We start from the raw sequence: 19008 nt of genomic DNA, 5'->3' as shown, positions 1-19008 counted from the left end.
CTCCGTCTGGGTGGGTCTCAGCACCACCAGCTGCCCGTGCGGCCAGGTTTGATCCCACGGATCGTGCCTTACGGAGCCGGTGCTGCGGGACGAGGCAGCGCGGTCAGCAGCACTGCGGGCCGTGCCCCCGCTGCCCCCTGTGCCCTTCGGGGCCGGAGAAGCCCTCGGGGCGCGGTGGCCCCCGGCCAAGCCGAGGAAGCCCGGCCCGCGGCTGGCATCCTGCCGCCGGCAGCCGGGCTGGGACGCGAGGTAATTCCCGGTAATTCCCGGCGGTGACCTTCAGCCCGGCGCTAAGCGGGTTAGAGGCGGCGGCCTCGCCGTGACCCCGCTGCCGCTCGCCCCGCTCGCCCCCCTCGGCTGCGCTCCGGCCGGCGCCCGAGCCCTGCCCCCCGCGCGGGCCGCGCCGCCCCGCTCGCTGCTGGCCGAGCCCCGCTGCCGGGAGGAGCCGGGGCCGGGGCCGGGGCTGGGGCCGGGGGAGGGAGGGAGGAGGTGGCCGCGCATGCCTGCCGCGGGCCGTGCCCCCCGCCCGGGCTTAGGCTGGGCGCCGCGCAGACGTTCGCGGGGCCGCGCCGCGCAGGGAAGCTGCGCCCCCCGCGCAGCGATGCGCGCTCCCTCGGGCCGGGCCGCCGAACAAAGAGCCGCCGGCTGCCACTGAGCCGAACCGAGCCGCGCCGAGCCGAGCCGCGCAGCCACCTGCTGCTCCGCGCCCCGGCCCCTCCCCGCGCCCTGCGCGGCCGCGGCCCTGTCCGTGGTGCTGCCGCTCCCTGCGCGCCGCGGGGGCGGCCGGGGGGGCCGGCGGGGCCGCCCTGTTGCGCCGGGCCGGCGGGGAGCAGCGGCGGCGCCGCGGGAGCTGCGGGCCGGACCGGGAGCCGCTCCCGGAGCCCAACAATGGCTGCGCTGCCGAGGCTGCTCTGCGCGTCTTCGGCCGCGCTGGTGCTCTGGGGTAGGTGCTCCGCTCCCTCCGCTCCGGCCGCGCTCCCCGCCGGGCCTGGACCCCCCCCCCGGGGGGCTCCCCGCCGGCATCCCGGGCCGGGGACTCCCCTCCGGCACCCCGAGCCAGTCGCTGCCACCGGCACCGGCCCCTGAAGTGGCCTTTTTGCTTACGAGAGAAGGAAATCCCGCTCCTGCGGAGTTCGGGTGAATGCAAGGGAGTTGATACGAGCAGGGGAAATACGTTCCTGCGAAGCAGACTAAGGGCACAAAGCGCCGCTTTAATACGCGTGCAAGTTCCGTGCTGTGTCTTGTTCGTTGTTGCTTTGAAATTTGCAACGTAATTTGGCATTTAGCTGCCTCGGGGAGGATGTGCAAACCAGCTGGCCGTGCGTGCCAGTGCTAGTTTTCCGTGCACTCTACATAAACTGGAGTAAACGCTTTATCGCGATCAGTTTTTCTTCTGCAGCCGAGAGAAGGTTGGTCAGCTTTGCCTGTACAGCTCTATTCGATGCATGCGTCTGCCTACAGCCCTGGGTGGGCCGTATCTCCCTGCGCGTATCTAACTGAACCAGAGTAAAGCAGGATCCGGTAGCTGCTTCCTTATTTCTCCCAGCAAACTGGTGCTACCCGTGGCACTGGTAGTACGGGAGAATTGGAACCTGGCTGTCTCCAGGGTAGGTCCTGGGATGCTACAGTGCTGCGAGCGGGTTAATGGTACCTCGGGCTGGGGAGGAGGGAGCAGCCAGCGAAGTCAGCAGTGTCCAGTGAGCCACACTCGAGGCTTCGGAGACAGATTCGGGCAGGCAGAACCCGGTATGGGTTAGCCCAGGGCACAAACGTCGGCAGGGATTTAGTCCGAGATGTGCTGCAGCATTCCTTTTCTTAGCGAGTCTGTAGCTTCACAGACAAATGATTTTTGTCTTGTTTGGGCGGGCGGTATTTTAGAGTTGCCAGTACTGGCACCGATCAGATTGGAAGCGTTTTGAACAGGAATGCGTGTAAACCCAGTAACTCCTCCCGCTGCCAGGTTTACTCCACCCGAGCCCCTTGGTTCCAGTAGTGTTTATGAGACCTCGAGACAGGAAGGGCGGTCAGGCCTCCCTGCTTGTTTTGAGCACGTTGCCAGATTAAAACATCCAGGCCTCCCAGCACAAAGGGCGAGCTGGTCCTCCGTGCTTGGATTCTGCCTTTCTATCACACTAGCCTGCAACTGCTACTGTAACAGAAGCATGCTCCGCGTGCATGGGAGAGAATGAACAATGCCTCTAAAGTGGCATCAATTACTATGGAAAAAACTAAAGTTGTGGCAAAGCAGATACAGGAGAGGTAAATCTGCATGAAGCGACCACTCTCTGTTAATTATTATGAATTATTTCTATCTCAGCAAAGGAAGCTTGGTAAGATTTGAGACTTAACCTGTTGTCAGACAGTACTAGTAATGAATCGAATGGCTTTCCACTTTCCATCAGGTACCATGTGATCATAAATGCTGAGATGTGGATCACCGACGTCTCTCTAATTCTGTCTTATGCTTCTTCTCTGCTGATCCTTTTCCCTAGCTGGTTTTTGTTCAGCAGTCTGTGTTGAAGTTCCATCAGAAACAGAGGCTGTCCAGGGAACGCACATGAAGCTGCTCTGCATCTCCTGCATGAAGAGGGAAGAGGTCACAGCCAGCACGGTGGTGGAATGGTTCTACAGGCCGGAGGGTGGAAAAGATGAACCTGTATGTATGTTTGGTAGCTGAGCCCGTGTTTTCATAGGTCTTACTGTGAAACACAGTCCAGTGAACTCATGAGGGAGAAGCCAAAAGGTATTTATGTGAGAGCGTAAGTTTGTCCTGCGGCAGGATCCCTAAGGAAGGCTGTATTCGGGGAAGGAGAGGGACCCAAATACGAACTGAAGCTTTCTGCCACGTTCTCATTCAGAGTCCCTAGAAATGCCAGCAGGCTGGTTTTGTATCACAGAGGAGAGACGAGCTTGGAGTTCAGCTCTAAGCTGCAGATCTTCACAATTTTTGCAGCGTTTTCACCCAGAGCTTCCACAGCACCAACTCTAAGCAGTAACTAAAGTGTCTTTTCCCCGCTTAGCTCATTTCCACACTTGGGCACAGCAGGAACTCATAGCAGGAAAAACCAGAATCTGTTGTCGAGTTCAAACATTTGGGGTTGTATATACGTGAATGCCAAGTGTCCGGTTCCATTCCTTGAATACGTGAAATCTGGTGTGTGAGGAAATCAAGAAGGGAAACAGAAGTATGGAGTGACACCTGGTACCCTTGGCCACCTCTTCCTTCTTAGGACACTTCTGAATCCCAGAGCTGTTCTTTGGAGGTTAAATTGGGCTCCAATAAATCTGCAGGAGAGGAATTGCCTCTTTTTGCCTCAGAGAAAGCAGTGGTATCCTGACTGTGGGAGGATCCCTGTCAGGAAAAGGTAAAACTCGTTTTCAGAGTGAATCAGAACAGGCACCGTACAGATGAGGGGCAACTGGAATTCAAGAAAGAATGGTAAAACAGAGAGTAAGATAAAGCTTGAGTGCACACATTTCTTTCTAGCTATTTTATCTGAGTATGAAGTGTTAGGTCAGTGGTAGCGTTTCATGCTGGTTGAGCAGGGCCAGGCAAGATGACAAATATTCTCCTGCTGTCTGAGAACTGAAGGGACCGTGCTAAGGAATGAGATGGGAATTCCCTTGCAGTGACCCAAAGCCCGCTAATGAAACTGAGCTGGGGCGGGCAGTTTAATGATGGGGACTGTGGTCAGCCAGAAACTTAGAAAAGGTTAGGTCTGTGAAAGCCACCCCAGCTCTGTCCTTCTGATGCACCATTTTCACGCTGTCATATTTATCTGGCAACACTTGCATTTCACCTGAATATCCCAGGGCCTACCAAAAATGACCATTTGTCTTTGCCACGTTTATTCTGTGGTTCCTTCTTAAGATGATCTCATGTGCAGGTTAGGCACAAAGACTTGCAATATCCTATTTTTTAGTTCCGTTGCTGATCTTTTGTGTCATTGTCCACGTGTCTCAGTTTTTCAGTGCCTTGTTTTTCTACCTCTGTGATGGAGATAATTTGGCTTTCTGTTTTGTGTAAAGTACTCTTGAGATAATTGAGGTAAAGGGTGATAGAATATGAATAGCTGCTGTTACCAAGGAAGCCACAGCCCAGAACACACATGTGTGTAGCTCAGGACAATGATGATGTTCCTTGCATATGCTGTGTTGTTGTCAGAGATAATGAGTCGGTGATTAATCAGAATACCCTTTCACATTTCCTCACAGATCTATGAGTACAGGAAAACAAACCATGAATTTCCAAGCCGCTTCAGTGGTCGGTTACAGTGGAATGGGAGTAAAGACATGCAGGATGTATCCATCAGTGTGTTAAATGTGACCTTGAACGATTCTGGTATCTACACCTGTAACATCACCCGGGAGTTTGACTTTGAGATTCACCGGCCTCTCTTCACAAGCTCCAGAGAGATCCACCTCACCGTGGTGGAGGAGGGTATGAAGGATTGGCAGAAAGTGTGTTGTGCCTTAACGCGCCGTGGGCGTCGTCATCCAGGGATGTAGTTTATTTCATTGCATTGCAGGAGAGCGGTGACCGAGCTACCAGATAATTGTGGCTGTCTTTGCCCGCAACAAACACTACACAGGGTTCAGGAGAAAAGACCTGCGTTTTGTTTGCCTGCTGCGTCCTCTTTTTAGGCTCAGAGCCTTTGTGTGCGAGTGTGGGAAGGTACAATAAGCTCAGCAGGCTGGGGCACCAGCTGGGAACAGCTGGGCAGGCACAAGAAGCGAGCAGGGGTTTCCAGTTTCTCTGCTCAGAACGCTGGCTTCTCACCAGTGGCTCTAGGCTGCTGCAGCACAGCCTTTGCCAGGGTACCCGCAGCGCCCGTTTCCTTGCTTCCACCCCCTCCCTCTTGGAACGACTCAGCCTCCATTTTGATACCAGTCTTTTGCTTCCACCTTCTCCCAGTTCCTCCTTCCCTTTGCGGTGCTGCCTTTCTGTTTGTCTTGGTTTTGCTCAGTTCAGAGCTGAAATCCGGGCTTGTTAGGAATCAGTGGGAATTCTGCTGCTTTCTTCAGAGAGGTACAAGAGCTTTTAGCCCTCATCTTTTTCTGATGCATCTTCCCTTCCCTTCTTCCCCATAAGCATCTCTGTGTTTTGATCTCTTTCAAATCACTGGCGGCACAATAGAGTCAGGTAACACCAGCGAGTAGAATACACAAAGGAAGCAGTGTGAAGGCGAGGTAGGCTAACGGTGAGCAAACGGTGAGCAGCCTGTATGAATGTGTGGGCGGCAGAGAACACAAGGCACATGCGAGCCTGTGCATGTTTGACTCAGTTGGAAACGCGCAGTGGGATTGCTGCTGGCATGTCCTGTTGGCAGCCTCGCCTGTTCCCTCTTTTTTGCCCCCTCACAGTGTAGTGGCACCTGGGTATCTCTGGCAAGGTGGGTTAGGAAGGATGTCACGAGGGTAGAAAGTGTCAGTGGAGCTGCTGTGCTCCAATAGCTGCATGTAAATGATCTGAGATTATTTTGTTTTCTTAACAGCTGGAGAAGACTTCACCTCGGTCATCTCTGAAATTATGATGTATATTCTGCTGGTCTTCCTCACCTTGTGGCTACTGATAGAAATGGTCTATTGCTACAGGAAAGTCTCCAAGGCGGAGGAGGCTGCCCAGGAAAATGCGTAAGTGTGAAATCTCTCGAGATGCTAGCGGTTCCGCGAGGTTTCTTTGCATGTCTCAGTCCAGATCAGGCTGCAAGAAGACTGAACTGAGCTACTGCACGTTTCTCGCTGCTGTTTGCTGTGTCTGAAATCATTGCAATGTTTAGGAGTACCAAAGGAGATGGTGCGCTTGCACAATGCACCAGGCAGGGAGCGTGGCCACAGCGCACGGTATGCCCAAGTGGCCTGGTTTGAACTGCACATAGCTGCTCCCCTGGAAGGGCTGCGCTCAGAGCTCTGACTCACAGACACAACTGACACAGCAGAGATGTTCCCATTTTCATACTGGCCCGTTCCCATCTTTTTACGTACTTGGCTTGGATCAGGGTGCTCTTTGGATGCAGTAGGATGGCTGCATGCGTAGGATTTTACAGTAGGGAAGACTCGGTGTCTGCTCCTGACTACGCCGAGGAGAGTTCCCTACTGCGAGCATCTTCTACTGGTGATATTTGTTACCTTAGAGATACCTAGAGGCATTTAGTGTCTCTGTAAGGGTGAACGGACCTGAACTGGTTTTTGCACTGCAGCACTTGAGGTTACGCTTCCCTCCTTCCCTCCAACTGCAGGACAGACTATCTTGCGATTCCGTCGGAAAACAAGGAGAACTGTGCCGTGCCTGTGGAGGAGTAGAGGAGAGGAGTCAGCAGAACGAACGGCACCAAGGTAGGCCATGAGGAAACCGTCAACCGCTGCTTGCATTTGCCAACCTTGCAGCCTCAGCGCGGTGGGTTCAGCGTGCGTGGGGCTGTGGAGGAAAGGTGGATGGAACGAGACTCCTGGAGTCTGGCCATGCTCCTTCTCTGGAGCTTCCCCAGTGACCTCAGAAGCAATACAGTTGGTGGGTGTAGTAATACTACTTCAGTCCCCTAATCGGCACACGTGTTCGTTTTCAGGCCATGACGCAATTACTCCTCCTTTGCCTGTTCCTGTGGAGCTGGGAACAGTCACTGTCCCCTGTAGATGGGGAGCTGGGCTCGGGACAACGTACGGGCACTGTCCCCACAGGAGGTGTCTGCTAGGGAGGGCTTTGTGTACAAAAGAGCAAAATCTAGGCCTCTGATAGTCTTGTTCACATCCTGTCAGTTATTGTACTAATTATATCGCAGTCCTCGCTTCAGTACGGTCAAACGACTCGCGCTCCAAGAGGAATTCTCTCACTTGCAGGAGCTCTGAAGACAGAAGGACCACGTCATGCCAGCCAGGTTTGAGGGGGAGCTCTGTGCCGTCGGGAGGAATTACGGGGAAGTGTAAATTCTCTTCCATTTGCCTTGGACTCTGTACAGCCTTGACTCTGGCCTCATGACTCCATTCTGAGCTGCCTGCCCATTTGCTAAAGGACTCGTCTTTTGAAGCATGCTGAGCAAAGGGCAGGGGTGTGGGCAGCACGGCTCCTTCTCAAGTTTCAGTCCCATCATCACCTTAATGGCTTTGTAAATGTTAAGTGTCATTTCTTAGCTGCTGTCACCACCACCTTTATTTGCTGAATATGCTAGTTCTCCATTGCAGAGGTCAAGGGTATGTATGTCATGTCACTCTGACCTGCAGGACTGGGAATGAGGTCATCTTAGGGTGATGCTCCGCCATACATTACAGCCCAAGCAGTCTCACTGATGTTAAAGCAGGAAGAATTTAATTAATTAGTTGTTGCTTGGTAAGTTGCTCTGGACCTTGGGCTGCCCGTGCACAGGCAGAGTAGGATGAGGACTGTAACGCATTAGAATTGTTGCAAATGCGTAGTAGGAAGGATCAGTCCCTGTGCCATGTTCACACTTGCCTCTGAAGGAGGGAACTGAGAATCTAGATCCTGAAGTACTCCTACTTTGGGAGGCCATACGATGTAAGTATAAGAATCCCCCATACCCGCCCCTTCTGTTTAGTAAGCGTCAAAATTCTTAGTTCCTTCCGTTTGCCTTGCCTAGCAGGTTTACTCCTCAAGCTGGCAGAGACACAGTGATAGGAATAACCTGCGGAGCCACGTTCTACAACAACAGGCGAGCCCGCAGGACAAGGTATGCGGTTCACCTCTTTCTGGGGAAACCCCCTGAAAGGAAGATAGCCTGGTGCGAGTAGGCAAGGAAGGCAAACGGGGTGCACAGCCCTCCCAGGAAAAGGACGGAGAGCTCTGTAACATGGTAGTACTCCTCCTTGTAGCTGCGATGGTCTTCTCATGCTGTAGTGTAGCACCACCTAGGGGAACAGGCAGAAAGCACTTACTTTTTCCTAGCTAATCGTAATTTTTTTCTTGTGAGAATTAGTCCCTGGTTTGAATAGTCAGCATTCATCGTAAATGACCCGCTGCTGCACAGGAATCGTGCTTTAAATTCAATGTTTCCTATGCAAACTTACTTTTTCAATTGTAGTGGATTAAGCAGAATAAAAATTGTTTTCTGGCCTCAAGTGTAGATCACTTGAGCTCAACAGCTAGGATTACAAGGAGGAAAAAAAAGGCAGAAACATTGGCCCGGGGTGGAATTGTACCTTAAGACAAACCGGGGGAAGGTTTGTGTTCTTCATACAGCATATAGCTGTTACATCCCTGCTGCAATGGAGCCTATACTGCTTGCAAGAGTTGACAAATTTTGCTACACTGACTGCTTTTAAATAGTTACAAAGTGCTTGTGAATCAAGGCATGCTGCCCGTCTATGGAATTTCCCCTGCTTTTTTCTGCTGCTTTTTATGTGTTGCTAAAATCACAGAAATTACTCCATTTGTAAATAAGTCAGTCGGGCCCAGGCCAGATTTCTAACTGGCAGTTGTTCAAAATTCCTTTTTTAGAGTGGGTGTCAACTTCAGTAAACTACTACAATGCAGGCTTCACAGTAGGCTCGCTCTCGAGCGCCGAGCCAAGTCTGGCAACTTGAGGGCATTTTCCAGACGAAGCACGCTTGTAGTCTGGGCACCAGTTCTGTCAAACCTACTATCTAAAAAGGGAAAAGCAGCTCCTCTTCTGCTCCAGCTGGATGTCTTCATTTTCCCTAGGCCAACCTGCCTGGCCTCAGGGCAGTTTGGGGCATACTCCGAACTCTAAACCCACAGCAACAGAGGAGGGACTAGATTGTAACTCCAGAGTTTCCATCACTGACCACAGCATTGATGCCCACGGTGACGTGTAGGTAAGGTCACGTAACCTCTCACCCACTTCCACTCTCCTCCTTAGTCCCCGTGAAGCATTGATAAACCCTTTGGTGTCATAATGTGAAGTCGAAAAAGGAGTAAACTAAGAACTTCTTGAGAGCTACCTCAGGTGGTAAAGAAGGGCCGTCCTCTAGTCCTGTACCTTCCAGTATCTTACACGCATCTTCTCAAGATGCATTTTTTGGGATGTATCTTTCACTTTTCCAGTTCCTGCAAACAGATCTGACTATTGCCCTGTGTTGTTCTAGGCAGGAGAAAAATGGTGTGTAAATTTTGCTCAAGAATCTCCTAGGAAAAAATAGAAAAGACAGAAATCTGGGATTTTTCACAGGTGGTGTTCAAGGCAGGCTGTGTCCTGGAAGAGATGGTCCTGACTGGTCTCTGAAAAGACTCTCTCTGTATTTGAAAATGACAGAAGAGACTTTAGAATAGGCAGGATAATAAAAAGAACGAAACACTCACGAGTTGCGCTGTTTGTTTGATAGATATTTTTTTCTTTTTTAATTTATACCGTACTTCCATTGTACTAGCTACTTTACATTAAGTTTTGGCTGCATAGCCTTGACAATTCCTAGGTTCTAGCAGGTAAGTTTCATTATCATTTTACTGCATTTTGCGCACAGCGCAAAGTTTGTGACAGTTAGACAACTCCTAAAACAAAACCACGGTTCCTCCCCCACCCCACCCCAGAGTTCACGTTGGCGCATCCGTGGCCACCAGCCCCCTGCTTCCTGGGCTCCGGCAGTGCGATCCAGAAGGGAAGCATGTGCCTACAGGTGATCGTACAACCCACTCCCATTCCTTGCTGACGTGAAGCGAGGCGATCCTCGTTGATCCGCAGTTACGCACGGCAACAGCGGTTGCAGGATCCAGGGCCTCAGGTGGGGAGAACACACTCCAGGTTTTTAGCAGCTTTATCCAGCCCTGGAGCATGTGCTGGGAGCTGAACCGCCAGGAGAATGGCAACGTCTCGGAGGTGCCACAGCCACACGATGCCACTCCTGGGTGGCTGCGACGGTTCTGCTGCTTCTCCCTCCCTTTGACCTCGCGGGGCCAAGAGCCAGGTTAGTGCTTCCGTCTCTGCTCTGTTAAGCGCTGTGACAGGGGTGGTGGGCTCGTGCGGACGGGGAATGGCGCACGTGTGGCACAGGCTCCTCCGCTTTGCAACAGCTGCTCTCCCACATCCCAATGCTGCTGGGGCAGACGGGGCCGAAACTGAGACGCAACCGAATGGCTCTAGAACCTGAGCTGCACGTTGGTTTCATTCCCTAACTATTCTCGGAGTTTGGGTTGGGGAAGGTGGCCATTGAATGTTAGCAATGGAATTGGCCTAAATGAGTGAGGTAACAGAAACGGCCAGAGGAGGTACCTCCCTGAGCCATGTGCAAATTTAATTCCTTCAGCAGAAGGAAGTTCTTTTCCCTACTGAAAAAAACAAAAACAACAAAAAAAAAAACAAACCAAAACACATTCACTTAAAGAGCATACAGACTGCGGCAAGGAAAGGCGAGCAGGGACAGCACCAGGTCAGTCCTCCTATGACAGGGAATGATTGTCCGGCAGCGAAGGTGTGAGGGGAGAGGGAAAAGCCCTAACAAGCACTGCAAGACAGGGGGGAGAGGAGGGCATGGCACACCACGGGTCCATGCTCAGAGACAAGCCCGTGCTGTCTGGCTAGTTCGGGAAATAATCTCAATCGGCAGTTGATCAAGACATGAGGAGATTATTTGGCCGGTGTGCACGTCTAGAAAAAGAAAGGTATTATGGCACAGAGAGCCTCATGCTGTGGAGACTGTGAAGCACAGAGATCGAAGCATGCCAGGCGGGGGGAGAGGGCCACAACGCCGGCACGGGCGCATCCTGGACCTACAGTGATGCCAGCGCTCTGTGAGCCACTTACCTCGGGTGCTTTGGTTGGAGGCTCCGGTTCGAGCACTGTTTTAAGCAAGCCCCTGCCAAATATTTTAACTAGGGCCAAAAGTGTCTGAAAAGACTAAGCCAGAGTTCAGGTCACTGCGCCATGAAAGCCATCAGTGGCAGCAAGGCTGGCAGCGATCCTGTCGGCAAGAGCTCTCTGGAGCTCAGCAGGTAGCACGGGACACGCTGGTCTGCCAGGAGCTGCAGGGACAGACGGGACAGAATTGCCTCCCCTGAGCCAGGCGCTGCTGATGTACAATGTTTGTTACCGACTGCTTTTCCACGTGCTGTGGAACCAGAAAGGCCCACCTCTAAGGAAGTGGTTCGTTTCTGTCCTGGGAGAAGCAGACGCACACTGCCAGAGCGCTCCTGGTCTCGGCGGCGAGCTCAGCAAGCGCCACGGAAACGCTCCGAGGACACAGGGTGAGGTCCTGTCGGGAGCACAGCAGCTCCACACCAGCGGCAGAGGAGTACTTGACATGTTTGCCACGCTACAACTGAGCCACGCTGTGGACAGAGCCTCTTCCCACATCCCTGAACTTGGCTGGAGACGGGACCTTGCCTTCACAGATGGGTTTTTCATAGACATCAACCCACACGCTGGCTTTGTGCTGTGGCCATGTGAAGGAACCCGACAGGAACAGGAGTCCCAAGTGTTTTCCCACTCCTGATAGCATGGAGAGACCCATCTAACGAGCCAGGAGGGATGTACTTCCCCAGAACGTCTGCCACTAACCTCTGTTTCACAGCTCCCTGCACCTGAGGCTGGTCTTTCTAGGGCTGGCAACTATCCCCGCCACTCTGTCCAAGTGCTGGGCGGTGCGAGCTGCAGGCTGCCCTCCCTGTCTGCCTCCTCTATGTAGGTGCCTTAGGATCACTGCATGATGATGGGAATACCTGCGAAGGCAAAGCTACCGCAAGAGCGATTAAGGCCATGTGCCACACAAGTGCTGCATTCCCCAAAACCTTCTGTTGGCATTTCTGATGTGCAGAAAGCCAAAGCGTGAGGTTTGCTGCCATCTTTCACTCTGCCTCAGTGTACCGCAGGCACCTTCTGTTGCCTTTGTACCTGCACAGAAATGACTGTAGGGTGTATCCCAAAGTTCTCGTTTCAGGTACCTGGGCCAAAAGTGTCTCCAGCCACTATTGGGAAAACAAATTTCTACCTTCTCGTATAAAGGTAGGAAAAAAGCATGTATGTAGGCTACCTGGTTTAGTGCCGAGCAGCCAGGGAGGCTGGATGCCTGTCCCCATCTACACCCAGGTGAGCTGGAACCCACGGGGTCTCTGCTCAGCGCACCGCCGGCGCACACCACGCTTTCTGAGAGGGGTTACGACAACGTAGGCACCGTTATTCCAGAGGCGGCTTTGTGCCGTGGCTCTAAACGCAGCAGGGCACCCTGCTTTGCAGCCTTGCCCCTTTCAGCGCAGGGCCGTACTGTAACAACGGCGCCGCGTATCGTTTCAGTTTCCCTTTATTAGCTCTGAAGCAGAAGGCAGGGTGCGGTGTCAGAGGGGGGCTGTGGCTGGGTGTTTGCATGCTCCGGTAAGAGAGATGAGAGCATCTGAGAGATGGTAGCAGAGATCCAAGTTATGCGACTTTTTTCTCCAAAAGGACTTAAGGGGGCCAGAAATATTTATGCAGCAGTATCAGTATTAATACTGAGGTTTTCTGACTGAAGCGTGCCTTGGATTACCAGTTAATTCTCCAGCACCCAAAAAGGATGGTTATCTATTTAATTTATAGCTAACTCTTAATTCCTACCACCGCAGGTACCTTTTCTCTCTTCAAGGGGAATGTGCAGCCCCCGCACTGCCCGTCTTGGGCACATGCTTCTGATCCGATCTTACTACCTGGCACAGCCTCTGTCTTGTGTCTTTCACAGACTTTACGCACAGGTGCTGCACTCGATACGTTTGGGCTCTACTTTATGAATGCACGACTGCATAGCGGTCACCCAGGTCTGAAATCCACTCTGAGCTCAGGAACCCAAACAGCTCTTTTAAGAGAATCATTAAAAGGCGTCTATTTATCAGCAGTAAGATTGTATCAGGCTAGGATTAGTGAGTATATTATTCTCCCATATAAACAGGTCAGATCAACTTCCCAGTTTGTGTGAGCCTTCCACCCCTTCTCCCTCCTCCCAACAGGCAGCGTCTTGGCAAGAATCAGGCTACTAGCTGTTGCCATTAGCTTGCACATTGGGCTGGAGAAATGCTTTTTTAAGAATGTTGCTTTTGTGGTTGTCCAGGTTGCGCAGCTCAGGCCCCAGCTGTGCTCACCTGAAGGGTCAGAGGGGAGACTCGGTGGGGAAACATGTCTGCGAGGTGCTGTAAAAACACCTGACGTGGCATTTCTGGCAAGGCAAGCAAGTAAAGCAGCAAAACCCTGACTATGGAAGCCCAAACTCCAGCTGGGCTCTAACTGCTGGAAGGCAGAAGTACCACCCCCTGCAACGTTATTCAGGTTGCTTGGCCTTGCTTCTAGGTAGCGTTACTAATTTCTCCAGGAAATGTAATCATAAGCTGACAGGTCCCCAATTGTCTGTGGCTGCAAAAGGAATTAATCTGTCTATTGGGACTCAACTGCAGTAGCAGGCGATTCCCACCTTGGCTCTCTAGAGGAAGGTATCTAGGTGAAAACACACCGAGGTTTTGTTTAAGCCCTCAGCTATAGCGCTGTTGTGGGGTTTGCCTTAAGAAAAAGACCTTGGGCTTTTTCTCTTTTATTACTACAGTGATAAATGAAGAGGCAATAAAAGATCATGAATCCAATCCAGCTCCAAGCCCGACTTGCTGCCAAGTGGCAAAAAGAAACCTAAGGCCTCAAAGAGAAACCGTCCTTGGTCTGAAGAGCCCTGCAGGCACCTACAAGGTTCTGTTGCTGACCATCACCCTTGTGCTCTTTTATGAAAAATTTAACGTAGCTGTGTGTCAGGAATCTATCAAACATGTTAAACCCAGTTTAAGGTGATGTGCAGGCAGAACAAATGTTAGTGCTTGAGTCTGTTACAGCTGCCCCTGCGTGGCCTTGCACTAATTTAACCAACCTTGTGCAATTCTGTCTCTTGGGGCCAAGCCCAAGGAAACCACGTCAGCTGGAACATCCCGAACCTAACGCAACAGCAGTCTGGAAGAATGCTGCAGAGGAAGAAGGATGCACAGGTAAGTGAATGGATTTTTTTTTGTCTCCATAACTAGCAAGAGAATGTGAAATCGGTAAGAAACCACCTCTGATCACTAGCATTTATTTTCAACCCCCTTGGGACAAATGAGTTTGCCTCTCGGTGGGTTACGTCTGTCTATGTAACAAAACCCTCCCGGGCCTGGTGGCAGACACCCCCATTCCAGGCTTCTCTCTCAAGATGTGGCCTTTTTCTTCTCCAGCATGGGCAAGGAGGCGAGCACAGGGCTTCCTCTCCCTCTTCTTTCTTGGTGCTTGGAATTAAATTCTAGAAAAGTGGAAGATGGGCAGCGGGGGATTTTTCTGTTCTTAGTAATTGTGGGAGTGACTAATGGGGAAACAAGACTCATGGCCAGTGTGGCAAGTCACAGTGGGGAGTCGGGGCCCTCCTGTCCCAAGATGAGCCACAGAATGCCCTGCCTGGGCACTAGCACCTCAGTTTCATTGTACAGTAGCTATTTCAGCAGCCTCCCTGGAAAAAAGTCAGGGAGCAGTGAAGTAGTCAGCAGCATTAAATTAAATAAATAGTCATAAATACACATTACTCTCTAGTTGCCGAGGCATGCTTTTCCCACTTGTACCTTGCTTTCACACTCTTAAATGTCTTTTTGATACCCTGTCTTCATCCGTGCTCCTTCAAATGTGAGTCGTCTTCTGTGGGACATGTGTTCAGCACTTGGTCATGAAAATTGTAGGCAGGTTGGGAGAAATCGGGGGGTTACTTCTACATACGTTACCTTTCCCTAATTGGAACGCACGAGCAGGAGCTTGTGAGGGTTTTCCTTACACTCCACTCTGCCACCCAGCCGTGCAGTAAGAGTTTCTGCTATAGAGGTAAGAAGACCAGTTGCCCACCCTTATGTCCCCTGCTCTTTCAGCACCCACTGGAGCTGGAGACAATGGGTGAGCTGGAACTGCACCGTTTGCAGATGGGGAATATGCAGCTGACTCCCTCCTGCCATTTGGAAGGTGGAAAAATCCTGGTGTCGAACAACGAGGAGACTGAGGGCCTCACATATCACCTGATCTACACAGCTAGGTAAGATGCAGAAGCATTTATGAAACATTCAAACAAGGACCCTGCCTGCCAGCCAGGCACGGTGGTGGCTGTACACCACACGGCGCCGTCTCCCTGCCCCTCTCCCTCATTCAGCTGCTACTGGGAGTCTGGAATTAGCCCTAGAACAAGTACAAATCCACGCTGTCTAACACAGCCCCCCCAGCGCACTCGCTTACAGAGCAAATGCTTCCGAGATCCAGCTTAGGAGAGTCAGCGGGCAGATGCCTCACAGCATGCACACCCTCCGGATCCATCCTGCCGCCTCCTGACACTCCCTTTTCTCTTTTTTGGTCCCCTGACCCTTCCGAGCCTCTCCTGGGCTTCTGGAGGCCTTGCTGCTATATAGATGTGAATACCCCATGACGGAAAGGTTGTTCTTTTTCTCCCTAACGCTTTCCCGCAGACTTTGTAAAACAAAGTAAGGGCTGGGTGGTACGAGCAAAATACTCTCGCAGACCCGGGGCGGGAGAGAAATTTGCTAATAAGGGTAGTGGGAACAGTTGCAAATAAATACTAATTTTGGTTTTCTTTATAAGTTGGGGTTACTCCCCCTGTTGTGGGAAGTCACACAGGTAGTCACCCTTTCAGCACCAATGCAGATCTTCAACACAGGGATGGCTTAATGGCAGGGGCCCAAGCACAGAGAAAGCTGAGAACTACAGAAGATGAAAAGGGGACACTGTCAAAGGGAATGGAAGTGTGCTTTCTGTGGCGTGGCTCTCCTCCACCCATGCACCTTGTAGGCAGATACTCCCCTCCCCACCATCACTTTGCCTATTAACACAGTATCAATAAGAGGAGGCAGCAAACTAGTGTTTGGAGTGAACTTTTCAGGCCATTTACATTCTGTGCTTTGCTCTCTGAACCAGGCTGGCCGGCACGACAGCGAATTGGACTTCTGCTCCAAGAAGTATAGGAGGTGACTGCCAGTGAGATCTGCTTTCTATAGACCTACAGCAATTCTCCCAGAGGCCTCCTCTCCAAATGCAGAATAGTTTTGTAAGGGATTGACAGCGATTGCCAAAACCTCTCTGCCCTGAAGCCAGCAAGGTAAGAAAGTTGACAGTGTCCCCTTTGTATGTATAGGTAAATACAGCCAACCAGGGACCTCCATGCACAGGGGTTGGGGGGGGCACTCGCTCTGATGCTTTCCTTTGAAACAACAAAAACAAATCAGACAGACAGACAAACAAACAGCCAGGAATATTACAGAAGTGGTGCACAGGCCCAGGGGAGCACACTCAGGCGTGCCCCTAAGCGCACCGCAGTGCCGGGAGAGCACAGCCCTCCCACACACGCACACGCCACGCTACCACCGAGACGCTCCATTTCAGCCAGTGTTGGAGGTCAATCCTTCCTCTCGATACGTAGGCTTTTTTTTTCTCTTAAAATCTGTATATAATATATAGATTTATATTCTGTATATATATATATTTATATATATATATTTATATATCCTATTTACACGTATTGCACACCGTCCTCTGGCCTCCTGCATTCCTGCCTGTTAGTGGAAACGTTTCCGTTTCTCCTCTGGATCTGACCCGAAGTCCCGGGACCCGATGCCATTCTGAAGATTTATTAGTGAATCCTTCATCTGCAAGACAAGAAATTTCTCCACTGTGATGCTACCCTAGAGGTGAGGGTGCTTTGGGATTTCCTTCCCTCCTTCCATGTAAAGTACCGATACCATCGTCCCCTGGTTTTGGGGAGCAGCACATCAGGGCTGGGCTGTGCCAATGGGGACTGGAAAGAGCGGAGCCCGTGAGAGACCACTCCCCGAGATAACAGAAGGGGCAAGCAGCGCTCTGCACAGAGGAGAGCAGCTTTCCCGTATGAACTATGTTCTAGGCAGCTCTCGGGAGCAGATACTGACCCCGCCGGCTTTGTGCCACCACGGGCCCATGCAAGGCGCGTCCCCTTCATCCACACAAGCTACGCAGGAATGCAGGGCTGAGGTAAGAAAGGCTGGCTTTGCAAACTCGGATGCCAGACACTTGGTACAAGAGCTGCTAATATAAGGAGTTTGCCCCTGTAGAATTCCCTCCCTGACGTGCGTGGACCCTGTGAGGTGACGAGAATTTGTGACAGCCTGCAACCAGCCCTGGGGACCTGCTGCCCCCCACCACATCAGAACACGGATCTCAAGGGAGACAGTAGTGGAGGTGACGCACCTGACGGACAACCCGACGGAACTGGGAAGGACTGCGAGCGGGTGGCTGGGAGACGCGGTGGCCCTCTAGTCCCAGTGCTACCCGGCCGTGCGGTCTCACCTGGTCTAGAAGCATCACGGAGGATTTGATGATCTCACGCCATTTCTGTAGCTCTGAGTCATGATACTTCTGCTGAGATTCTAGTAACTGGGCCCATTCTGTCTGAGACTGGGGTAACCTGTCAGGCAAAATATGAGCAAGAGTCAATCTAGGGAGACTGAAGTCAGGGGGGAGCAAAGCGGACTGGGAGAGCACATAAATCATGTCAGCTTCTGTCTAATCATTTCACCCTTGAGGAGCAGGTTTTCTTGAGCAAAAGTGGATTTAAATGTGGTTGCTGATTTCCTACGTGTATTACAACCTACAGTGGTGCTCTGTCTTAACTGTAATAATTAATGAATAGCAAAGATGTGCCTTTTGCAGAAGTTGTTGTAGTGTGGGTGGAAGGGAAGGGCTGTTTGCCAGAAGGGAGCCTGAGGACAGGAGGCAGCGTGCTCTCACTGCCTGGGAGACGTCTGTCCTGAGAGACGGCACCGCGGCTGGATGGGGAATAGTGCAATGCAACGTCATGTTCCGGGACAGGTAGCCCTGTGCAGTGTCTTGGCTTTTCCAGACATGCTGCATCACTCTGTCTGTTAGAACAAATGGGCAGCACTGTCTCTTTCTTTAACGGCAGGTTAGTGTAGCTGGTGAGCTCCTCCCTTCAGGCCCAATTAATCCTCCAGAGCAGGGCTGGAGGCTGCCGAGTGGGGCAGAATCAGGACAGATGCAAGCACTCGAGGCAGGATCACCAGGACTGGCTGCCCAGAGCCGCTACTCAGGGCCATACGACAGGCCCCAGGACGGTGCCAGCGGAGAACCGGAGCTTCGCTGGGCCGAGACAAGGATAAATCCCAGTCGAGCAGAATGACACAAGGAGCGCAGTGACGAGGAGCGGAGTCAAGGCAGTTGGCAGGGCAGCAGTCCCCCTCTCTGCCCGTTTCTCAGGAGAGGTATGGCTCTTTAATTTTTGCATGCCCCCCGTTAAGACAGCTAAGTCATGCTACTTTCAACACAGCTAAAAATCTTTCCTACTTTGTCTTCTGCTTACCTCTTGGGGCTCTGCTGGTTTCCAAGATAGCTAAGTCGTCTTTCCTACTTCAGGCTCTGCTGCTTTCTAACATAGCTGAAATCCCTCATCTCAGGCTGCCATAAAGCTTTTCAAGCCCCCTTCATGGAAGTCCCCGTGTTAGTGAGAGCTCATCTGCAGCTGGAACTCACTTCTTGGGTTCCTCCTTTCTTCCTGGCTATGTAATGTAATAGTTGAACTTGTTCCTCTCTCACCTTAGCAAACGGGCAGAGTAGGCTGCCGCTGCAGACCAGCTGCCCTGCCAGCTGCTCCTTGCACCGCTCTGCTCAACCCAGATTTATCCTACCCTTGGCCCAGCCCCGGTGATCCCCCCATCAGCACCGTCAGTGCTTGCATCTGCCCTGCTCAGCTGGCTCCAGATCGAGAGGTAAACCAAAATGTTCATTAAGCACGACATTAAAAAAACAACACGAGTTAAAAAAATGGACCTGCTCCCCATGGTCAATAATCCTAGTGTCAACACTCTAGTACTAATAAAGACTGCTTTCCTTGGCTGAGTGGAGAGGCTACGTGCTTAGGATTGGTAGAATAGAGCTACCCATGTAATGCCAGTGCACATTACAAGCAGCATACAAACAGCATGTAAAGCCTGTACTTAAATACTATATTGTAGTGGTTCAAATAAATACCAGGAGTGCCAGAGGAAGATAAAGCAGGCAAAATCTCTTAATGTATCTATCCATGGGAAAGCAGCAG

The 19008-nt window shown here is 51.7% G+C and overlaps 2 protein-coding genes across 18 annotated transcripts in view; one reads left to right on the top strand and one right to left on the bottom strand.

Moving 5' to 3' along the window:
- Positions 1-9251, top strand: part of SCN3B (sodium voltage-gated channel beta subunit 3) — a 55750-nt gene extending 46499 nt beyond the window's left edge. Inside the window, exons 1-8 of one of the 5 annotated variants that reach the window (XR_008735424.1) lie at positions 466-943; positions 2493-2656; positions 4216-4441; positions 5496-5634; positions 6240-6336; positions 6838-7510; positions 7596-7682; positions 8654-9251. Coding sequence is in view for 2 of the 5 variants with exons in the window: in XM_055728477.1 (XP_055584452.1) it covers positions 889-943; positions 2493-2656; positions 4216-4441; positions 5496-5634; positions 6240-6303 (648 nt within the window). In the remaining 3 variants the exon portion in view is untranslated. Of the gene's footprint in view, positions 1-465; positions 944-2492; positions 2657-4215; positions 4442-5495; positions 5635-6239; positions 6337-6837; positions 8492-8653 lie in introns of those variants that run through there. The other 4 variants (XR_008735422.1, XR_008735423.1, XM_055728477.1 and 1 more) reach the window with 4 other exon arrangements.
- Positions 9252-9274: 23 nt separating this feature from the next.
- The window catches only part of GRAMD1B (GRAM domain containing 1B), a 141648-nt gene continuing 131914 nt past the window's right edge, over positions 9275-19008 (bottom strand). For all 13 annotated transcript variants that reach the window (XM_055728469.1, XM_027806719.2, XM_055728465.1 and 10 more), the window contains 2 exons: positions 17244-17361; positions 9275-16567 (listed from right to left, as the gene is read on the bottom strand). In XM_055728469.1, coding sequence (XP_055584444.1) covers positions 16478-16567; positions 17244-17361 — 208 coding nt within the window. In that variant the 3' untranslated portion in view covers positions 9275-16477. The remainder of the gene's footprint in view (positions 16568-17243; positions 17362-19008) is intronic.

This window comes from Falco cherrug, chromosome 17 (genome assembly GCF_023634085.1).
Source record: "Falco cherrug isolate bFalChe1 chromosome 17, bFalChe1.pri, whole genome shotgun sequence".
Classification (NCBI taxonomy): Eukaryota; Metazoa; Chordata; class Aves; order Falconiformes; family Falconidae; genus Falco; species Falco cherrug.
Note: the sequence above shows the minus strand (reverse complement) of the source record. Positions and strands in the feature narration are given on the sequence as shown.